Source organism: Bombus terrestris, chromosome 6 (assembly GCF_910591885.1).
Source record: "Bombus terrestris chromosome 6, iyBomTerr1.2, whole genome shotgun sequence".
Classification (NCBI taxonomy): Eukaryota; Metazoa; Arthropoda; class Insecta; order Hymenoptera; family Apidae; genus Bombus; species Bombus terrestris.
The window spans coordinates 4,781,582-4,803,703 of NC_063274.1; the positions used below are offsets into that span (position 1 = coordinate 4,781,582).

At 34.4% G+C, this 22,122-nt stretch overlaps 4 protein-coding genes across 10 annotated transcripts in view; 3 read left to right on the forward strand and 1 right to left on the reverse strand.

Moving 5' to 3' along the window:
- The window catches only part of LOC100642959 (protein fem-1 homolog CG6966), a 38,472-nt gene extending 30,005 nt beyond the window's left edge, over positions 1 to 8,467 (forward strand). For 2 of the 3 annotated variants that reach the window (XM_003395939.4, XM_012309207.3), the window contains exons 2-8: positions 2,884 to 3,043; positions 4,337 to 4,537; positions 4,762 to 5,013; positions 5,156 to 5,312; positions 5,968 to 6,394; positions 6,467 to 6,673; positions 6,760 to 8,467. In XM_003395939.4, coding sequence (XP_003395987.1) covers positions 2,884 to 3,043; positions 4,337 to 4,537; positions 4,762 to 5,013; positions 5,156 to 5,312; positions 5,968 to 6,394; positions 6,467 to 6,673; positions 6,760 to 7,200 — 1,845 coding nt within the window. In that variant the 3' untranslated portion in view covers positions 7,201 to 8,467. Of the gene's footprint in view, positions 1 to 2,883; positions 3,044 to 3,145; positions 3,171 to 4,336; positions 4,538 to 4,761; positions 5,014 to 5,155; positions 5,313 to 5,967; positions 6,395 to 6,466; positions 6,674 to 6,759 lie in introns of those variants that run through there. The other variant, XM_048406573.1, reaches the window with a different exon arrangement.
- Positions 8,468 to 9,823: 1,356 nt separating this feature from the next.
- On the reverse strand, positions 9,824 to 13,757 carry LOC100642842 (heterogeneous nuclear ribonucleoprotein M). 5 transcript variants are annotated; one of them, XM_048406575.1, is made up of 10 exons: positions 13,595 to 13,757; positions 12,947 to 13,319; positions 12,566 to 12,853; positions 12,234 to 12,480; positions 11,976 to 12,152; positions 11,750 to 11,869; positions 11,460 to 11,659; positions 11,243 to 11,378; positions 11,050 to 11,126; positions 9,824 to 10,990 (listed from the first exon to the last, which is right to left on the reverse strand). In XM_048406575.1, exons 1-9 carry the CDS (start codon positions 13,609 to 13,611, stop codon positions 11,071 to 11,073), a joined length of 1,614 nt encoding a protein of 537 aa, XP_048262532.1. In that variant the 5' UTR covers positions 13,612 to 13,757; the 3' UTR covers positions 9,824 to 10,990; positions 11,050 to 11,070. The 5 variants fall into 5 exon arrangements, with proteins under 5 accessions (XP_048262532.1, XP_012164596.1, XP_012164594.1 ...); XM_012309206.3 differs by having other exon boundaries at positions 11,750 to 11,899; XM_012309204.3 differs by having other exon boundaries at positions 11,460 to 11,899; positions 12,950 to 13,319.
- A 491-nt stretch (positions 13,758 to 14,248) lies between these two features.
- On the forward strand, positions 14,249 to 17,381 carry LOC100642724 (probable isocitrate dehydrogenase [NAD] subunit alpha, mitochondrial). The gene is made up of 6 exons (XM_012309201.3): positions 14,249 to 14,430; positions 14,731 to 14,853; positions 15,557 to 15,729; positions 15,936 to 16,170; positions 16,252 to 16,530; positions 16,606 to 17,381. The coding sequence occupies exons 1-6, from the start codon at positions 14,404 to 14,406 to the stop codon at positions 16,843 to 16,845; spliced, it is 1,077 nt and encodes a 358-aa protein (XP_012164591.1). The 5' UTR covers positions 14,249 to 14,403; the 3' UTR covers positions 16,846 to 17,381.
- Positions 17,382 to 18,983: 1,602 nt separating this feature from the next.
- On the forward strand, positions 18,984 to 21,730 carry LOC105665815. The gene is made up of 3 exons (XM_012309200.3): positions 18,984 to 19,179; positions 19,887 to 20,270; positions 21,332 to 21,730. Exons 2-3 carry the CDS (start codon positions 20,061 to 20,063, stop codon positions 21,551 to 21,553), a joined length of 432 nt encoding a protein of 143 aa, XP_012164590.1. The 5' UTR covers positions 18,984 to 19,179; positions 19,887 to 20,060; the 3' UTR covers positions 21,554 to 21,730.
- The last annotated feature ends 392 nt before the right edge of the window (positions 21,731 to 22,122 follow it).

The following is a 22,122-nucleotide window of genomic DNA, read 5'->3' on the forward strand; positions in this document are numbered from 1 at the left end:
ACATTTACAACATAACATATTTTACATTATATTTTCATTTTGTAATGATTCGCAACGCCGTAATTTGATGTAGTGATTTATATACATGTCCGACAAAGTGTTACAGTCCGATATCTTTCGTTTCACCCAGATCGATTCGTTTCTTCCTCGTGAATTATTATCTGCAACACTTGCTCGCGTCCATAAAATATATCTAAAACGGTTGTTTCACTCGACGTTAATGACTTAATGGTATGTCTGCAGTAAAGAGGTCAATCATATAGTTCACCGTTAAGCCAAGTTCAGTCTTTACGAGGGGAATCGTTTCGTTGCGTTTCGTTCTCGTTGCCTAGATTTCTTGCCGGTGCAAGACCCAAAAAGCGGCGGGCGGGCCCACGAAAAAAAAATATCGGTCAATGGTATAACGGAATTTGCTGTCTGGTTTACGTTACGATCCGTGTGCGCGTGCGTGCGTGCACGCGGGTAATTCTAAAGAAAGAGAGTTACCATAGAGAAACCAAGGTGGAGAAAGGTGTGCGCACGAGGCATAGAAAAACAGCTGCAGAAGCAGGCGATCGAGCAAAAGAAGAGAAGACAAAGTAATAAACGACGAGATGGGGAAAAGACAGAATAAAGTAAGGCCGTTCGTCTCGCGCTCCCTTTTCCCTTCTCTCAGCCTCTTCACAATATAAAACAGTTTGTCCATTCACCGTTTGCGGACGTGGGCCCAGTGTCATCGATTATTCGTTTAACGGGATCTACACGTACCCACGGTGGTGGCGAACGATGATTTCTCCGGAGACCAACTGCTACTTAGGCATTTTCGGCTTCGGTCAGTCGAAGTGTACGTTGCTTTGTGCGAGCATCGAAAGTCACCGATGACAATTTGGTTTTGCGTATTGACGCAATTTTTTCGTTCTTCGGTAAATTTACCCAGCCCCGTGACGCAAGAATCCTGTCATCTTGCGGTGTCTTTAAAACTCGGTCTCGTTAAAATCTCGCAGCCACCACGTGGTCCGAGTATACAGACGCTTTTGACGGCTGTGTACACACTGTATAAAAATTTACTTCTCGAACAATACACCGAGCGCGCGCGGACAATTATTTAATGTTTACCTGTTTTTCCTTCGACTTTCTGCGTCAAATTGCAAAACGTACATACGTGGCACACGAAAAGCGGTAACAGCTCGCGGTATTGTGAACGACGAAACTCGACGAAACCAAGTAAAAATTGAAATTTATATTCTCGAATCGATGCATTCTGTTGTCGAAGATACGATTAATATTTGATAATTCGCTACGTATTTCTACTAGTTATTGTGCCAAGAGGAAGCGGAAATTAACGACTGTGTTTACGAAGAAAATTTCCGCTCATTAGTATTTGTGTATAGATCACCTCCTGGTACTGATATTATCGACCCATAGTTCAGGGACGCGAGAGATACTCTAAGCCCCGATATCCTACGCGTCGTCTGTACGAATTTTCCACCGCTGTTATATCTCGTTACGAGTTACATATTATAGAAAAATCTTGGTCCACGTATAACTATCGAAAATTGGCAATTGCAATACTTAAGTGAGTCTTGTAAAGTGAAATACTTAAAAAAACATTTTGTTGACAAAAGAATCGAGAATGAAAGTAAAAAGAAGTTGTATAAATTTAAATAAATATTAAATAAATTAATCTGAATCGAGATTTAATGGATAGACTGTGCGAGAACGAATAATCATAAGAAGATGATGACGACAGACTAAAGTGCCGAAAAATAAAAAATCGTAAGAGAGAATAGCAAAGCTTTGGAAAGAGACAGATCTCTGTAAGAGTGTGCTATACGACTATATAAAGACGAGAGTCTTTCATTCAGAGAGGAATTCATCCAAGTTCAGTTGTCAGCTCAAAATTCACATTTAGCTGGCAGGTTATTCCAATAGCACAAGTGTTGTTGTCAATTCTGTCAACAAACATACGATTTATTCGTCTACGGACAAAGTTTATTTCAAACGGTTCAACACGGGGTCCTTACTGTCGAACGTAAGTCAGTGAAAATATGAAACGCGTATTTCCAGAACTGTGCCTTCGTGGTGGCAAACAAAGTTAGGCCAAATTTTCTATTTGATCGTAACTTAACGACGCTGCTTTCAGTTTAGCAACTCCGTGACTATGTGCTTATTCTCAGTCACGAAATCCATAACTCATTTTCTCCTAAGTCATCGAAGCAATTTTCATTGTACGCTCACTACCAATACCGTTAATAAGTGGAATACGCCAATTATCTTTTTCATATACATTTTAAGAAAAGTTATACACGACGAGGGAAATATCGTCGATGCGTGTTAATTTTCTCTCCTCCAACGTGGATATTACTCTTCAGATTTCTTTTTGTCAGTACGTTTAAATTTTGAGAAATTGTGATTTGGAAATAAAGGTACAGCAGTAATCAGCGAAACGATGAAGTTTAAAGAGAATTGCAGCAATTATTCAGAAACGTTATATTTCCAAAATTCAACCTGAACAATACGTACGATTTTCTTTCGTCGTTATCGATTCTTTGTTCCTTGAAATATTCGCAGTATTTCCTGCCGTGATGTTTTCGTCGAATTACATGTTTCAGCGCAAATATCAATTGTAGAGCTGATTCGATAAGAGAGATTAAACATAGCCGAATTAATAATACGACACGGTAGTCGATCTTCTTTAAACGAATTGTTTGACGTATCTAAAGACGTCGCTAATTACGTTACTCTTCGATTATCATTCGGATAGATCGGAAATATTGACTTAACTTTTATAATTTTATATCTCAGAAATAAAAACAACGGCGGACAATTTTGTTAAATTTGTCCACTCTTGACACGAAACCATTGATATCTTTAAAAACAAAACGCATAATTTATCTGTTACAGGAATTACTAGAACATCGAGAGAAAGATGAGGTAGTGAAGTTGGTCAGTACAACAAGCCATGGTACGACACCGTTAGTTATCGCCTGCCGAAATGGACATTATGACGTGGCTGAATACCTTATTGAAAAATGTGGAGCGAATGTCAATCAACCCGGTTTAGGTAAAATCGTGACTGCGCTATAAAACTCTCTTTGTCAAATTTTTCATATATGTCAGCATCTTTCAAATTACAACCGCTTAAGCTCATCGATTGTGGCGAAATCGAGGACATACATAAATGTGCTTCTGTAAGCCTATAAATCTTCAACCTAATGTTTCACCTTCTCCATTATAGTATTCCAAATGGCGTGAAATGATTGAATGACAGAATTGTCCGAAGTAGTTTCTATTGTAATATTCGAAATGAGCTGCGAAAATAGTAATTCGAAGCACAAGTTCGAAGTACAAGTTGTATACATATCATAACCTATTAGGTCATATATCCTTCAAAATTCGAATTTTAAACATAACTGATGTCTGTAATTCCGGAATTTTGATAAATAGAAACGTTAGAACATACAGTATATACATATAGTATATATGATATATTCTTTGTAATTTACATATCTTAACATTTAGCCAATCGCATGTGCCACAGCGAGCTATATATTTCTGCTGCGCTCTGACAAACACAACCTATACGCTGTTCACCGCGCATTTTTTCCAAGTATCAGGGACTAATATTCACTATTTAAAAAACAAAGAAGCGTAGAAATTATTTAAGTGGTTAATTATATTTTGATCATAATGGTCTTATTTGATGATTTCGCATATTGTTTATACAAAACACCAAATTGAAAGTATATATTAAAAGTATAAAAACATATAGGTATAATTAAAAACGTTAAAGATGACTAAAGATAAATAACACGACTTGAACGTGAAATTAAACATTCATAATGCATTTTAATATTTTTTTACAATGTAGTATCGTTCGGTTATAACTTTATTTAGTCATAGCTGATAGTGTAACTTTTTCATTAATTTTAACATCACTAAATTGGTGTATTTTATTATATGCTGTACTTTATAAAAACAGAAAAAGTGGCGCAATTAATTGGGAATAATTCCAAGTAAACAATAACTGATAATAACAACAAAAAAAAAAAAAAAAAAAAAAAAGAAAACGCGTTGCTAAAGTCAAGAAGAAAGATCTCCCCCTTCGATCTCGCATCGATGTTCTTCACAGAGGGGAAATCTCCCTATTCGATTGGCTAAGTGTTAAAATTCGATAATTACCGAACGAATTCGATCGTAACTATAAACTGATATCAGATCTATTTCTAATTCAAATAATTTATCTGTTGATCGTAACTCATCTTAAAACTCATCCTTGATATTTTTCTTATGTAATGATGTTAGTTGAGATATTGTTCGATTAATATAATTTGTAATATTTCGTTTATTCCAACAGTGATGTTCGATGGAGAAATGATCGAGCGCGCGCCACCTTTGTGGTGCGCTGCAGCTGCCGGTCACTTGGTTTTAGTTAAGTTGCTAGTGAAAAATGGCGCCCGGGTAAATGCCACCACTAAAACGCTTTCCACTCCTTTACGAGCAGCTTGTTTCGACGGCCACTTCGACATTGTTAGATTTTTGGTGGGTCACGGTGCAGGTATGAATCATTCAAATATCTCTTAAAAATAACCGGAACGTTTCCATCTTCTAATAGTCGTGCACTGTTTTGTAAAGTTGTAAACAAAAGTGTGCATTGATGTAGTCACCGTAGAACTTCCGATTAGTATAGAAACTTTATTATGATAAATGTCGTGAAGTAATAATGTTTTATTTTTTTATAAAAAAAATCCAATTAACGATGAATACGCTGTTTGATTACAGATATTGAGATGGCAAATCGTCATGGTCATACAAGTCTGATGATCGCCTGTTACAAAAGTCATCTTAAAATCGTCAAGTTCCTACTTACCCTAAAAGCGAACGTTAACCGAAAATCCATAAAGGGTAACACAGCACTTCACGATTGTGCTGAGAGCGGATCTCTAGAAGTCGTGAAGGTACTCCTCGAGCATGGTGCCCGAATGGACGTGGACTCCTACGGGATGTCACCACTCCTTACGGCAGCAGTAACAGGTTAAAGCAGAATGTTCCACGCGCAACCCCGAAGGTTCCCTTAAGACGATTACAATTAATGTTTAACTGAGTGTTTTATTAAGTGAACGAGGAAACTCTCTAGTAGGAAGTAAATTATCACAAAGTTTTTCTGATTTTACAGGTCATAAGCACATTGTCGAATACTTTATCAATATGCCAAACTTGGTGAATCGCAAGGAACGCATAGACGCACTGGAATTACTGGGTGCTACATATGTGGATAAAAAGAGAGACATGATGGGAGCACTTGAATGCTGGAAACAAGCAATGAATGAAAGGTATATACAATTTTGTAGAAACAAATGAATTTCAGCAATATACCCCCAGAAATTTATACACACTTTGAATGGTTATAAATTTAGCGTATTTATTAAGGTATATAAGTAAGATTAAAACTCCGAACCAAAGAAGACAGATATCGAAATTTTTTAGTTATCACAAATACTCTCAAATTGATGACCTTTGAACGATCCAGGCACTGCTGACAAAGTAGAGCAATGCAATCGCAAACAGAACGAATCATTTGATTCGGTATTTCGGTACATAGTCTTTCAATAGCTGATCTCGATTCACGAACTATTGCCGCTTTTGTATCATAAACTTTCTCTTTGATGAATCCCCATAAAAAAAAGTCTATCGAGGTCTGGGAATCGCTGGAAGTATTCAACACTATCTCTATTCCAATCTATTGGTCCGGCAAATATTCATGAAAGCAGACCTTCACGATGATGGTGAAGAGGTACACCACCTTGTTGGAAATAAAAGTCCTCTTCATTCCTAAATATCTCACGAATGCATGGTATAATAAATTATAATCATTCAAAGCGTATCTTTTTGGAGCACACTTTACGTTCAAAACATGTGTGTACGTATAATTTCTACATTTTATAATATTCATAAATTATTGAAATATTTGTCAATGTTGTACTTCAGATATCGAAGTGATCCAGTGATACTGAAACCAGGACCGTCACCACTTGTAGCTGCTTACGATTTTGCACGGGAAATTACCGAACCTGATGCACTGGATGGATTATTAAACGATCCGGATGAAATGCGAATGCAAGCACTTGTAATTAGAGAAAGAATATTAGGACCAGCTCATCCTGACACCAGTTACTATATTCGCTACAGAGGAGCTGTATACGCGGATGGTGGAATGTTCAATCGTTGTATAGAACTTTGGAACTATGCCTTAGATATGCAGCAAAGCATGCTGGAACCACTCGATCCAATGACCCAGAGTTCACTTTTTAGTTTTACCGAACTCTTTAGTTTTATGATAGGTAGACAAATAAATACAGGACGTAGAGTACCACAGGTTCAGAGAGAAGAACTTCTTAGAGTGTTCAAGAAAGCTGTACGTTTCAAAAATATACGGGATATTCGTTATTTGTTTGCAAATGGCAATATACAATCTATATTATTGCAGGTTTTGGAGGTGAAGTTAGGAAAACAAATGTTGGACAAAGGATCGGCTCGTGGACGTGATATTGCCTATTTGAACAGAGTTCTCGTCAGCACTTTACATCTAGCAAGTTTATTGACTCACGAAATGCCAGAAGAAGACACTGCGGAATATTCTGCACTGCATCAAGCGCTTTATGAGTTAGTTCGAATAAATCCCAAAGACAATAACGTAAGTTAATACGAAGGATTTACCGATTAAAAATATATAAGTGATAAATTTTTTGAGAGATTAATTTCTTTTCCTTTTTTGTGTAGGATCGAACTGTGTTGCATTTAGTTTTTAGCGAAAGAAATACGATACTCGGAGCTGGTCCTAAATGTCCGTCGTTTAGGTTTCCTTCTCCGCATTTAATAAAGGCTCTTCTAAAAGTTGGCGCTGATGTCTCAGCAAAAGATGCAACCGGAAGTACGGCATTACACCTTGCTGCTATGTTCCATCCGCCAACCGATCTTGTTAATATTCTTCTTGATGCTGGTGCACATATTGATGCTGTTAATAAAATGGGTAGCACGTTCGAATCATTGACGTGGAGTAACAACGCGTATGAGACTTTAACACGGAATAAACACCCATATGATTCGGTATATCCCATGAGATACACAAAACTCACCTGTCTAGCAGCGAGGGTAGTAAGGAAAGCATACGATATTGAGTCTGTCCCAAAACATCTTCAAGATTTTGTTCAAATGCACTAGTGGTATTAGTGCACTACGCAGTGGAAAAGATAGGCTATTGCTTAGAATGCTACAAGAAATATTTATACGTTATCTAAACAATAAGAAAAATCAACGATAAAGTTTTATATCTTTTTCGAAAGTGTAAAATTAATATTAAGATACTTTTCCGAATAAGCAAATATGAACATAGAAAAGAATGCTATTATTATACATATAATGCCATGATGTGGCATACGTAAAATATGCTGTCAGTAATTTTTAGTTAGATCTGGTTTTTAGATAATTAAATATCAGTGAGTCAGTAATCTCTGCGACACCAGTATCGTTCAACTAAAGAATTAAGAACAATTCAAATATTTATGAATTTCAAATTAGTCTTAAATTATGTTCTTCATTTCGTCCAATGAAAGAAAAATTCTTAATATTGATGTTGATCAATACAAAACACCTAAGATTACTGATATGGGTTATGATAGCTCACAAACATCGGTTAATATGATTATCGTATACGCTGACAGCCTTTTCCCTTATACATAAACCCCATTACAAGCCATAATATACAAATTACATTGATAACATTTAGTTATAACTCAATATATGTTAAATTGAAAAATTGTGTAATCATAGAAATTACTTTCATTCTCATTGTTACATAAAAAATAAGAACAGACGTAAAATTATGTAAAATACTTTTTTATATAGCATGGAATATCTAAAATATAAATTACTTATACGTTTTTATATATTAAAAAATAGGGAAAAATAAAATTATACGTTAAAAATTCTACGGTATAATATTTTTATTATACATATAAACATGTTTTTTGAGTTTATTACTTGAAAAAATTTGCCAATTAGAAGATTTAAGAAGTTACGTATATATTATGTTAATCTATAATATTTAAGCTTACCTTTATTTAAAATGTGATAAACATACATATACATTATAAGTATTATACAGAACTATATATACTTAAGAATTATATATCCGAGGTGTTTTAGTAAGGTGCTTTTTTTGAAAATAAACAAATGCACTTGACACTAAATAGCACAATTATAACAATTTTCTCACAGGAATGCATATAGAGTTTATAATATCATTGAGATCTTGATGTGACTTGAGTTTTATACTTTTCGAACACATTTTTGTTTCAGTGATTATATTCACACACTTTATTTTTACACAAACACTGTGATTCTCTACAAAAAAAGTATCTTACATTCAGTCACCCAATTTAACTGTTTTATAATGTGAAGACTGGAAATACAGGTGTGATTAATAATATATCGAGATGTTCATTTATTTCTATTTAATAAGATACCAATGGATTTTCATCTTACAAAACTTACCGCTCAATTACCTTTCGCTCGGACGAGATGCTTCCCTGGAAGAACAACACATTCATAAAAATCTGTTATACAAATTGTAGAACTTACCCAATTTTCCTGCAAGATGTTAGCCGCAATTTAAAAGTGATTAATTATTCAAGATATATTTAAATCCTCTATATTAAAACATTTTATTTTTAGGCACTTATTCAAACAATTTCGATAATGAGCGTTTAAACGATATCAAAGAGAAGATGTCGTTATCCCTATTCTCTTATGTTCGTCGAAACACATAATATCCTTCCTCCAAAATATCTCGTGGAATAATAAAACACAACCGATCAATCACTTACGATGGAAATAATACAACAAACCATAGCACACGATCTCATGCGTTATAAAATAAGACCCTATCTGACATCAATGACATTATAAGAAAAAAAGACCACATCCTTCAAATGTTAAGAAACAAATTTGGCAACCACACAGCGGAGATCGACGATGGTTATTAAAAAATTCCATACGCATAGTGATTTGAACACGCATTAAATATTTCATTGGCGATTGCGGCAAAGACCAGAGCATAAAATATTTACAACCACTTACCATAGAAGTTACAGTCATAATAAGTAATTGTGCTTCTTACGTTACATAAATTCACTTGGAATATAGAAATTTTACAGTTCTACACTAGTTCTCAATAAATGTGGAGGATACAATAAAATCTCTCTAGATGCTACAATAAAATAAGAATCAACCACAATGTTAGAGACGAAATACTATATTACCGTCCACAGTTTTAATTTTCCCAAAACCTGTTAATCCACTATTTCAAACAATAGCATAAATTTTTAACAATCTTCGAAAGAAGAGTACCACATGTAACTTGATAATTCGAATATCACATTAACAATGCATTCCAGTAACCATTAATGAAGGAACAAATATTTGATAAGTTTCAAGCAAATTATTCCTTCTTGAAATATATATTCATCATAGAGGAATAGAAAACCACAATCACCTGAAAAATATCTCACCTGCGATGTAAACAAATATTCATGCCTCACAGATAGTGAAGTTTATAAATCTCAAAAGTAAGCAGGGAGTACTAATATCTACAGTTATACATTTTTTAAGCAGAAATTTCTGCTTAAGTGCAATACATTTGAAAAAACTCGTTCTAGGTAAATGTATTGCACATGTAAAAGTAGCGGAAACAATATCCTCTATGCCAATGCATATACACAGCTTAAACCTGCTTAAAGTATAAAGAATCACAACAACACAGAAATAAAACACAACGACCAGCATATTTTTTTGTAGTCAAAACGGATTTGGATTTTATTCAATCACTGTCATGATGTTGTGGTTATACAAGAGTGTTATACAATGCGCAGAATGTTCCTCGAGATCTACATAGCGAGAGGAAATATGTTTACCAAAGAATATATATATAAAATTAGCTGTGAAAAGCCTCTATTTGCATTTTGTAAAAACCGATAGATATTAAAAATTGTTGGTTCTTTACACAAATATTTTGTATTTTTTGGTAAACATATAATTGATGCACAATATGTAAGACAAATTCTGCCAAATTTTGGGTATAAAGTCATCCAATGTTCGTTCGCTGAAGTCTCGAAACGAGTGAATTGGAAGGGACCTTCCTAATGACAACTAAAATTTTGTATGCTCCGCTAAACTTGAATCTCCAAGTTACTAAAACGATGTGACGCGACGAATAAAAGGATCAGATCGCAGAACTATAATGAAAACAATGCAGTCCCCTATTGAGCCATGATGTATCTTACTATGTATTAGATACAAGAATAGAGTGCGACCGATACCACAAACAAATCGATACACGATGTGTGTAGGATTGTGCATGAAAGTATCTATCATACATGGATAAACTTTAACTCGTAAAATCCGTAACAACTATATCGCTTTAATATTTATGCTTGAAAGATTAATCTGTCCCTGATCGATAAACCACTCCGCGAACGACCAAAGCGTCATGTTCAACCGGAATGTGGGGAAATCGATTGATCTCTCGTGAGAACTAAGAAATAAACTTACAAGCTACATTTGATAATTACTGTAAATAGCATAAACCTATATACTGAAAAACCTACAGATTACGTAGAACATTATGAACCTAAATCTAACAACTAAACTGTATGTCGATCACTCAAAAAGATCGACTTAGGAGTGAACAATTAGTAGACTTCCACTGTAAAAAGGAACGATAATCTGGTAAAAGAATTTCGAATGAAATAGTCGTAGCAAGGAAGGGTGATCATCGGCAGCCAATGAGTGTTTCAACGTTGAAGTAGGCATAAAACAACTGTTGATCTTCCAACGACAGATACTTCTCACCCACTGTCCTAAGTTCTGCCACACTACTAGGATGAATTTCAAGTATTGTCACCAGGAGCGGAACAATCCTGCAGACGACATACGAACACCCAGTCTCCTCTCGCTGCATCAATAAATTATTGTTAAGCATCAAATTCTGCAGAGGTTCTCTATTAATGTTACCTTGAGTGTATTCCCCAGATTTTAGTAGAGACGAACATCAATCGTCCTACCATCAATACGTGACCGATTCATCATAGCTATATATAAAAATTATTAAGAAAAATCTTTAAAATAATACATGCCCTTCAAAATGCGTATTCTCTTAAATAGACAAAACTGATCTATACTATTAGCATATTTTTTAAAAGGATACACACAGCGCGTTCAGCATCCCATTCAGATGCGAATCGTACCATGCCCATGTCAGTTCCCCGCATTTCAGCAAATTTCACCTCTCCAACGTCTTGAAATTTGTCTCTCAACATTTGCCATGTTGTGTTTGGTGGGAGCTGTTACAATTATTTTTATGTTTATAAATAAACATACATGTATTACATATTGTGTACAAATTAATGTACTTGTGTACATACATTTCCTATAAGAATGGTGTCTGACATCGGCCGAGAACCATTAGTATTCTGTCTGTTCCCACCTCCTCCTTGACCTTGATTTCCGGCAAAACCACCACCTCCACCAGGAACACGGTCGTTGTCCCCTCTGTTGAATCCACCGTCAAAATCTCTGCCACCACCGAAGTTAGAACCACCAAAAGCATTGTTTCCACCGAAGCCTACATCATTGTCCATTTTAGATAAGCCTCGCGGCGCAAATGAATTGTTGCCTTGTCCACCAGCTAAAGAGGCTTGTAAATTAGACAAACCTCCAACTCCTCCGCCGAAATTATTTAAGTTAGAAGCCAACTCATTTGTTAACGACGAATTCAGCAAAGAACTGGTGGTCAGGTTAGCGCTCAGACCTCCAGCAAGACTTGCTTGAAGAGCTGCAGCATTTGAATTTGTCAATGCAGATGCTATAGGTATATAAATATACATTGTCAGCTTCTCTATCTATCCTATTTTACATATTACATTTATAGTAAGACTCACCTAACTGTGCTGGCACAACATTGTTTAAACCAGCTCCAAAAGCACCAGCAGCCAACACAGGAGCAGAAATAGGATTTACAACAGGTGGATTATTTGCTTGTACATTAGGAATGTTTCTAGCTACATCCATCAATCTATTACCACCAGCTCCAAGACCCATTCCAATTCCCTTTAACCCTATTTTGGAATTGATATCAATTTTCATTTTTATATGTTTATATAACAAAATAAAATATATCTTAGGAAATAAGAAGGTACCTTCTGGTAATTTTGGTGGCATGTCTGGTTCATTTGCTCTGTCAAGTCTCACAGTCATACGTCTATCATAAAGTTGCTGATTATGAAGCATTGATATAGCTTGTACAGATTCTACTGGATGGTCATATTCTACCACTCCAAATCCTCGAGATTTTCCATCTTTATCTTTTCCTAATTCAACATGTAGTACTTTACCAGCTAATTTAAACACTTCTAATAATTTCTTTTCATCCACTTTGTAATCAAGCTAAATATACAAAGTAATAACTTAATAAACTTTCACATACTTAATTTGTCAATTTAATACAAACCGTATCGCAAAATATACTTACATTTGCTACAAATACTCTAGTAACTAAAGGTCCATTAATACCTAAAGATTCTAAAAACTGAGTACTTAGACCATAGGTATTCCCAAATTTGCTATCTCCACCACCACCACCACCGCCACCACCTCCGCCGCCACCGCCTCCACCACCACCTCCACCGGCAGGAGCATTCATATTTTGACGCCCACCACCTTGTGGCCTTGGCGGATCCCTAAATCTATCATCACGAACTCTTTCATTGTTACGAGCTGTTGCTAACCGGCCATATTTGTCTCGTTCAACATCAAAGTCCTAAAATACATAAATATTAAATATGTCCTTAACACTGATTACATGGTACCCATCCAAGTCGTAAGGAAGTTGAAAAAATAACAATATACTAACTACCTCTTTGACGACCAGCTTTCTCCCTTTAATATCATACCGATGCATTTTTTCTACAGCAATTTTTACCGAGTCTGAATCTTCAAATTCAACAATACCACAACCTCTTGGTTTGTCATTTTCATCAGTAAAAAGTTCAACATGAGCAACTTTTCCAACTTCTGTTCTGAATAAATCCTTCAGATCTTGCCAGCGAAAATCATAGGGAATGTTTGATACGTAGATTCGTCGATCTGAAGCCTTTCGACCACGATCGTTTCGTTCCCTACTACGATCACGACTTGTAGAATTTATTCGATTTTGTCGTTCCGCTCTCCTGTTACGATCACGTTCTCTACTTCGATCTCTCTCCTCGTTATTCTGCACTTGACTCCTAATATTTAATAAGATTATATAGAACTAACGTGTGTAAGAGAAAACACGTTTTACTGTTGTTTGTTAATATATGTACCTACAAATTTGGTTTTTCGATATGTAATTTGTATAAATTTTAACTAAATTGAGTGATTCAACAAATACTTGCTAAAAAAATGTATACTGCTGATACGCTGAAAATGTATTAGCGTCGGTTTGTGTTAATTGTACATGATTCTCCACGCCGACAAAGAATAGACAATGAATTATTATAAATATCAATTTTATACTTACTCCTCTTGCTTAATCATTGTCAACGCTTTTTGTCCTGAATAAACTAAATTATTTAAAGAACATACAAATAGTTTATTCGTTAAAAAGAGTAAAAGATACCGAATAAGCAAACATACGCGACGATGAAGCGTCCTATAAAATGGCCGTCCGAGGAAATGCTAAACCATACCGGAAACTACTGTATTCAAAATAAGTTCTTATTTAAAACGATACGAATAAAACTATAAAAATCATTTAATTATAATATTTCTATGATATTACGTTGTTACCCTTCTGCGTTGCAAGTATAAATTATATTTCATATTTAGAAAACATTACACGATTGTGATTATTAAACATTTGAACATAATTGATTGAGAAGTTTCAAACTCGAGCTCTATTGTCTTCGGAAAAATTAAAAGTCGATTCTGTAGCCAATCAAAATTTACGTATCAATATTCATATTTAAATTAAATAGATTCTTTTTAAATGTTACAGAAATGTTTATTATTTCATATTCTTATTCCGATAGTTTATTGTTTAAAAAATGATAACAGAAAGTTTGAAAAGACAATCTCAATCATTGAAAATAAATTTGCCTTTAGTCATTATCTTATAAATCAAAATGTCGGTATATGTGGAGCCACTCGTCATGTTCTATACTATCGTCCATTATATTCCGTTTCCGAATAGCAGAAGACATCGTTTCGCGGGAACCAATCACAAGTGTGATTCATTTCACATCTCTGGGTTTTTGGTGCTGCTTCTGACGTGCGCAGCAATTTTAGGTGGTGGAAGTTCTTGTTTTTATTATAAAATTTACAAAGAGAATGGCAGCACAGTGGATACGAAATGCAGTAAGTAACACGTGTCAATCCAGAAATCTTAAAACCAATAAGTGTCCTACACGTAATTGTGATCCTTCCCAAACAATGAGGTTAGAATATTTCATATCTTGGTTATATCTTTTTGCTGAGGTCTCTAACAGCTTGGCAAACTATCTCTTTTCCTTATATCATTTATAATTTTTCTTTCCTCCTTTGACACTATATCAATTTCTCATTACAACCTTCGTACTATCTTTCTTTACGAAATATAGTAGTATTCCGTGTGTCTTTTATTAATAATTATCAATCTTATTGATATTTGATTAACAGGTCCCGAAAATTGGCTGTGTCCGTTTTTACAGCAGTAAAATTCACAAATGCACACTTATTCCCGGAGATGGTATCGGACCCGAAATTTCAACTGCCGTACAAAAGATTTTCGATGCTGCCAAGGTAAAATAGTTTTTATAAATAATTTTATAAGTTAACAGTTTTCGTTATACACAATATTTCTAGGTAATTGCATGTCTTATCAGTCGAATGGAACTATATTGATAACATGTGTCCACTTTGACATTTCTGTTGCATTTTTGCACAGTGGATATCACATTTTGAGTAACTGTTATAATTTTTTCATTATTCGTGGTTTGAACCTTACAAGGTGACCCTAAGTGTCCTACTAATAACCTTAAGGAGTTTATTTTAATCTTACTCTTATACTGGTTGATCCAATTGTAGGCTAATTCAGTCTGCTCTTGTTGTAGCTAGGGTATGTTCTTTTTAATTTGTATATTTTTTATAAACACAGTGTATATTTTGTGAACTTCAAATAAATGCATGAGATTATTAATTTGTTTTCATTTATATGTGTAATAATGATGCATAATAGTTTTAATATTGAGAAACAACAATGTACTATTTTTCAGCATGAATGAAGAAACTTTAATAGTATCACTCATATATCATGTATTGCATAACACTGTTACTCAACTGTTAGTATCTATATGTATGTTAATATATACCTATACAGTTTATTCTTTCATATAACAGCACTAATAAAGATGAATGTATCCAATGTTAGATAAGATTGTACCCAAACATTTTGTATTTCTTCATATGCATTCATATATACTTGTAATATTATCTTAAATACCAGGTACCAATAGAGTGGGAATCTGTTGATGTAACACCGGTAAAAGGTCCAGATGGAAAATTTGGTATTCCACAAGCTGCCATTGATTCAGTTAACAGAAATAAAATTGGTTTGAAAGGACCATTGATGACACCTATAGGAAAGGGACATAGATCTTTAAATCTTGCATTAAGAAAGTAAGCCTACTTTTATCTTTATGTAATTAAGAATAGTTAAGCGTATCTACTTCAAACATCCATATTGTTTCAGTCTTCATATATTTGTTACGAGTCAATGTAAACATGTAATTATTTGAAATAGTGTAGACTGCTTTAGTGTAGACTATAGCAAGGAGTTATCCTATTTCTTTCTTTTGTTTATTTTTTTCTTTTTTTTTTTTCAGAGAATTTAATTTATATGCCAATGTTCGACCATGCCGTTCCTTAGAAGGATATAAGACATTATATGACAATGTTGATGTTGTCACTATCAGAGAAAATACAGAAGGAGAATACTCTGGTATAGAACATGAAATTGTAGAAGGAGTTGTACAATCCATTAAATTGATTACGGAGGAAGCTTCCAGTCGAGTAGCAGAATTTGCTTTCCAATATGCTCAGGATAATAATAGAAAAATGGTTTGTAATCTACTTATTCAAAAATTGACTTAAAAAAAGAAACTAACAAATATTTTAAATAACTATTAATTTTTTTAATAGGTGACTGCGGTACATAAGGCAAATATAATGAGAATGTCAGATGGTTTGTTCTTAAGGTGCTGTAGAGAAGCTGCACAAAAATTTCCCTCTATTAAATTTGAAGAAAGATATTTAGATACAGTATGCTTGAACATGGTTCAAGATCCTAGTCAATACGATGTACTTGTAATGCCTAATTTATATGGTGATATTTTGTCTGATATGTGTGCTGGACTTGTAGGAGGACTTGGTCTTACACCAAGTGGAAATATTGGTTTAAATGGTGCATTGTTTGAATCTGTGAGTAGACAAAATTTTATATTTCTTTTCAAATATGATAGGGCGTGATTTGATAATAATTTTGTCCCAAAATAGGTGCATGGGACTGCTCCAGATATAGCAGGTCAAGATAAGGCGAATCCTACAGCATTATTACTCTCTGCTGTAATGATGCTTAAGTATATGGGACTAAATGAACATGCTAAAATGATCGAAATTTCTGCTTATGACACTATTAAAGAAGGCAAACATTTAACTGGAGATCTTGGTGGATCTGCAAAATGCAGTGAATACACTAATGAAATTTGCAAAAAAGTTTCAGCATTAGCTAAATAGATGATGTAAAATTTATTGGGTATAAACTGCCAAATACTCGTAGAAATAATATATGTGACGTAAAACGTTATTTTTAAATATCTCTGTAATTTGTTTTTTTTTTCGAAATTTTTTTCAATGTGTCCCTTCAAAACGTATCTGGAATTTATTTGATTGAATTGCAGAGATGTTCAATGTAGGTAAAGGATATTTTTTTCATTTATATTTGCACTCATTTAGATAATTTGTTGAGTACTTGAATTAGTTTATTGTAAAACTTGATGTTACTCAACATTTGTAGATTTGTTAATGTGTAATAGCATTTAATACGATTCTATTGCAATGCGACTGAATACACGTATATGTATGATTGTCATACTTGCTTATTGTAAAAGAAAGATTCTAATAGAATCTGTAAAAAGTAAACATGTAAATTAATTTAGGAATTCTGTACAATACCTTAGAATGAAGTTGTTGATAATGTGTGCCTCGAGGAAGAGTTTCAAGAAATAACATATTGCGCAGTATTACACGTAAATAAAATATTATGGATTCTATGTGTTGTGTTCATTATTTGACCTATAGATCATTTGTAAATATAATTATAAATATTGAAAAATAATGCTACTAGCAATCATTTTTCAGAAATGTAATTCATATTGTCACATAACTCATTATTTTTTGTACTTTTATTTACAGTAATATTTGAATAAAATTAACAAATATGAAAATTTAGATTTATTTTTACAATCAAACATATTTATAGATATTAATATTCGTATGAATATCATAAGATGAGAATTTTTTAATTATGCTAATTTTCATTTCTGATGTTCTTACGAAATATTTATTGTAAAAAATATAATTCTTGTGGTATAAACGCTACATAATTTTATCCCTTGCAATGTTATAGCGTCCGTCTTGGACACTTTATAACTTCCCCTTTCCTCTACTCTTTCCTACGTAGTATGCTTCTAAAGAAAATTCTCAAGTATGAGAAAAGTTGTCGGCTATATTTCACAGGCAAAAGAAGAGGATGGGATGGAGGAGGATCCGGTGTCATCTTCGCTGCTCGTTAATACTTTCTGTGATTTATCGAGATTCCTCGAGTGAATAATGACTGACCTCTTGTAAATTTTTGATATTAAATTTTCTGTTCAACTATGATATATAGAATCACTAAATTTTCAACACATATGAATCTTTTCTTCTTTAGCCTTTCGAAACAATTGTTACCGAAACAAATATTTTCTAATTACGATATTAATGAAAACTATCATTTACGAGCCGACTAGTCAAATCTGTCAAATCAATTATGCAGGACAAGATACTAGTTTCACCTTAATTCTCTTTCGGCTTACCGAAGATTGTTCGATCGTCCAGAACACTGATTTCTAAGCAATCGTTTACTTAATTTTATTTTAGACGGAAAATTAACCAGTATGTTGACGATTTAAGCGGTATCGGCGACCGGGGCAGTCGCAAGGTGCATCATCAGTTGTGGCGAAGGGCTGGTTACACAAAAGGTGGAACACTCGAGGGCGAAGTGCGGAAAGCAAGGCATGCATATTCAGCGTGGAGGCGCAGACGTAGTCATAGGAATAATAAAAATTCGAGGGTTGAAATTATTTAGATTTATGCTCGCTCTCTTGTTCCGGTGCTGGCGGTGACGAGAAACGATTCGATTCCGGGGAACAAATTTCATGCATTATTCAGGACTTGCCGCAATGCACCCCAGTCAATGGAACCGATCCTTTGGAAAAAGTCGTTTTTAATCTCTCGTCGCGTTCCAATAATGCACATGCACACCCGCTCACCTCTTCCCCTCACCTATTTTCATGCCCCGCGCGCCCCCGGTTCGCTTTCACCCCTTTACGAGTGAAAACCGTGTTTTCTGCCTTTAAAGCGGACGCCGGTTCGAACGCGAACAATAAATCGGGGATCTATCGGTATCTACCCCCATGAATACGCGACGCTCTCAGTTTAGAGTTCCGCGATTTATTTTCCGTCTCAGTGTTCATAATCGCTGGGCCTGATCGTTTCGCAGGACCGTCAAACAGAAATGTAAAAAGCTGCTGACGGAGCAGTTACGATATTTCTGCTCGAGATTCTCTCTTTCTCTTTCTCGTTCTTCTTTACTCTCTTCCTATGTTAATGGTTTCGCGCAAGTGTTGCACCAGTTCTTTCCTCGCCGCAGCTTGTCCGTTGTTTTCAAAGTAATGATATTTATTAGCTGTCGGTCTATTAGCAAAGAGAGTTCTACGAAAGTGAAGAACGACGCACGATGAATTTGTCTTATAAGAAAAAGAATTATGAGAACACATTGTGGAAATTTGGAAACGATCTTAGAGTAGTGTAAGTATATACACACAGAGTAGAGCTTCATTTATACGAACTCCATTCATTTGACCGCAATTTTAGCTAGTGTCCGATTACGTACAGAAACTCCTGCCGGTTGGTTTCTATTATCTGAACATGCATTTCTATTACGTGGACAAGAAATCACAGACAGTAGGAAGTATCGGTGAATTTCTGATATAAATTCTATTTTATATAAATTATTTGGTTCTCCGACAAAGTCAAATAAATAGAGTTCTATTATACGTGTAATTAACTGTTTGAATGGTCGCTATACCACTATAGTGTATCGCTATAGTTTAAAATGTTTGTGTCAAAATTTCCCTTTTTTATACTATTTTTTATAAAACTCAGGCTGAACTATTAAAAGTTATTGATTTCATAGAATGAATGAACTTCAACTTCCTCATAATTGGATGCTTCAAAACGGATCCATTACTGTCGACGAAAAATGTTTCATAGATAGCGAAATAAATCCGTCGGCAGCATAAAAATATTTTAAACTCCATCCGTACTCAATTTTTAGCCGCTGTTGCGAAATAACAAAACAACACGCCTCCACTTTTCAATATAATACAAAGCTTCCCGATTTAAAAAAAGAAAAAGGAAAAAAAGTATATTCGTCTTTGTGACCACATGAAACAACTCTTCGTTTACAATTAGACCAATAGGAAATTATTATTCGTTTCTTCTTCCGTTGGCAGATTGTACTCTTAATTAATCATTCGAAAGAATGGTCTGTAATCGCCTTACGATGGATTAATGGATCTGTCAGCTGTCACGAGGTAAGTTCTTTTTTTATTACTTTTCTTGTTTCGATCGAGCTTCGTCGAGCACACGGTCCTCTAACTCCTACTTCTCTCTGAGTACGCAAAACGATGAACAACGGTTGGATATTTGTGAGCATCCTGACGACGTTCGTAGTTGTCGTTAATGGACGAGTTTATTATTTGCCGACTCTGGACCAGAATCGATACGACGACTTAACTTTCCCCGTTCCGAATGAGCAATCTTCGCGGGATTTGGATCTGAGTTTCTTTGCCGGGGACTCGAGCGATCCTGATAGTAAGATACATCCTGTTAAAAAGGCAAGTGGATTCGTTCCTGTGAAATTTTACCTTTAAATACATCGATTGAAATTGTTGCGATAACGGACAGTATTTATCTAACATCTTTTTATTGCGGTCGAAAAAATGCAGAGATAAAGATCGTGAAGATTGTCGTTCGATTTTTACAGCGAATAAAAGCGGAATATAGAGTTTCTTTCGTAACGCAGTTACGTAATGTATTTGCAAACACGTAATCGAGAACATAAAGAAGTGGACAGGTAATGGAAATAAGTGTCAACGAAGCTTCGTTAAATATGTCTTATTTACGCAAAGACGTAAATTATTAGTTTCAATTATTTATTAAATAGTCTATGTACTATAGAAGTATAGATATGATAAGAGAAACTTAAAGAAATTATTAGTTCGATTAATCTTCATTGATACCTACTTCCACCGCCTGTCCATTTATTTTTATCCCTGACTCTGTATATTTCTTCGTTCAAATGATGTTTCCATTACGTTTATTGTCGTAATATGCTTTATTCGTGATAAAATTGTAGGAAATTAATAGCAGTAGAATCATGAATTCAACAGAAAATAAATAATTTTTATCGATCGTTCTTTTATCAATTGTTAAAAATACAAAATTAATTAATTATATGAAGTACGTGATTGTCTTTCAGGTTAAATCATCTATAGAATTCACACCAATTCATCGAAACACCGAGGGAATTTATGTTTCATATTGTTTAAATTGCTTTCTTTTTAATGCTCTCGAAAAGCAATTAAAGTGGAATTATGGCATAAAACAATCGAATATAAAGAAACATCAATTAGATTAGTGTTCTCTTCTTGATAGAATGTCACTGATTATTTCATTACAAAATTAAAAAAAAAAAAAAAAAAAACTGACAATTCTGACGAGTCCAATTTTTTCAGAGAATCTCTTTTTCTAACAATCAGTAGATTGGATATCGATAACAATCGTAAATTAAAGTCGTATGAACCTCGTATCTACCATTAGTTCTATTAATCGAAAAATTTTCCACGTAGGTGCAGATACCAATGCGTGTACTAATCATGTATCATGTTAAAATTAGGTGTACACGCTTGTCGCGCCGGAAAAGCCGGTCATGGAAGTGAACAAAGAGGAGCTACCGATCACGCGTTACAAATTAGTCGAAGCACCTGTTAAGAGAGTCGGATCAGATGATATTATCATGGTCCCGGAGGTGAACCGCAAAATGGTGAAAATCGATAGGAACAACAAGGGTGAAGTGATCTTGGAGCTTCGCGTTATCGCTAATCACGACACTGTTTGAGGAATTTAGCAGGTATACGAACGAGCGTGAATACTGCACATAATGTGATAAAAATAAACTGATAATTTTGTAAAGCATAAATCGATAATTACGTATTATTTTTCTTGCTGGAAAGATTAAAAACCCGATCGTAATATTGAGAGATGAGATAAATAAATAATGGTTATTCAAATATTATTTTACGTTTTTTGAGATCTATAACGTCGATCCTGAATTTCCATAAAAGTTAAAAAATTGTAGTAATATTCATTTAAAAAAGAAAAATTTTAATTTCTAAATAATTAACGTAATGCTTGCGAGATTCTTCTTTCCGAAAGTTAGAGAGATTTAACGTTATTTAGTTTCCTACAATTTCCATTGCATTTTTCTCGAATTTTCATCGAAATAAGTTGAAATAAATCAGACTTGCATAAAGAAAAAAGGAAGGAAAGTTAGCAGATACTTCGAGACAATTAATCACCAAAGAATATCAGAACAAAAGAATTTCTCGAACGATCACCCAATGGAAATCCACATTGGAAACGCATCTTCATCTATCTAATCGGCCGCAAACACGTCGACGAACTTTT

Coding starts and splice junctions, on each gene's coding strand:
- LOC100642842 (XM_012309202.3), bottom strand. Junction 12,153..12,233: donor GCCACCAAAATTACCAGAAG/GTACCTTCTTAT, acceptor ATTCCAAAATAG/GGTTAAAGGGAATTGGAATG. Junction 11,379..11,459: donor ACACCATTCTTATAGGAAAT/GTATGTACACAA, acceptor TAATTGTAACAG/CTCCCACCAAACACAACATG.
- LOC100642724 (XM_012309201.3), top strand. CDS start 14,404: ATGGCAGCACAGTGGATACGAAATGCA. Junction 14,854..15,556: donor AGATTTTCGATGCTGCCAAG/GTAAAATAGTTT, acceptor CTTAAATACCAG/GTACCAATAGAGTGGGAATC. Junction 16,531..16,605: donor ATGGTGCATTGTTTGAATCT/GTGAGTAGACAA, acceptor GTCCCAAAATAG/GTGCATGGGACTGCTCCAGA.
- LOC105665815 (XM_012309200.3), top strand. CDS start 20,061: ATGAACAACGGTTGGATATTTGTGAGCATCCTGACGACGTTCGTAGTT. Junction 20,271..21,331: donor AGATACATCCTGTTAAAAAG/GCAAGTGGATTC, acceptor TGTTAAAATTAG/GTGTACACGCTTGTCGCGCC.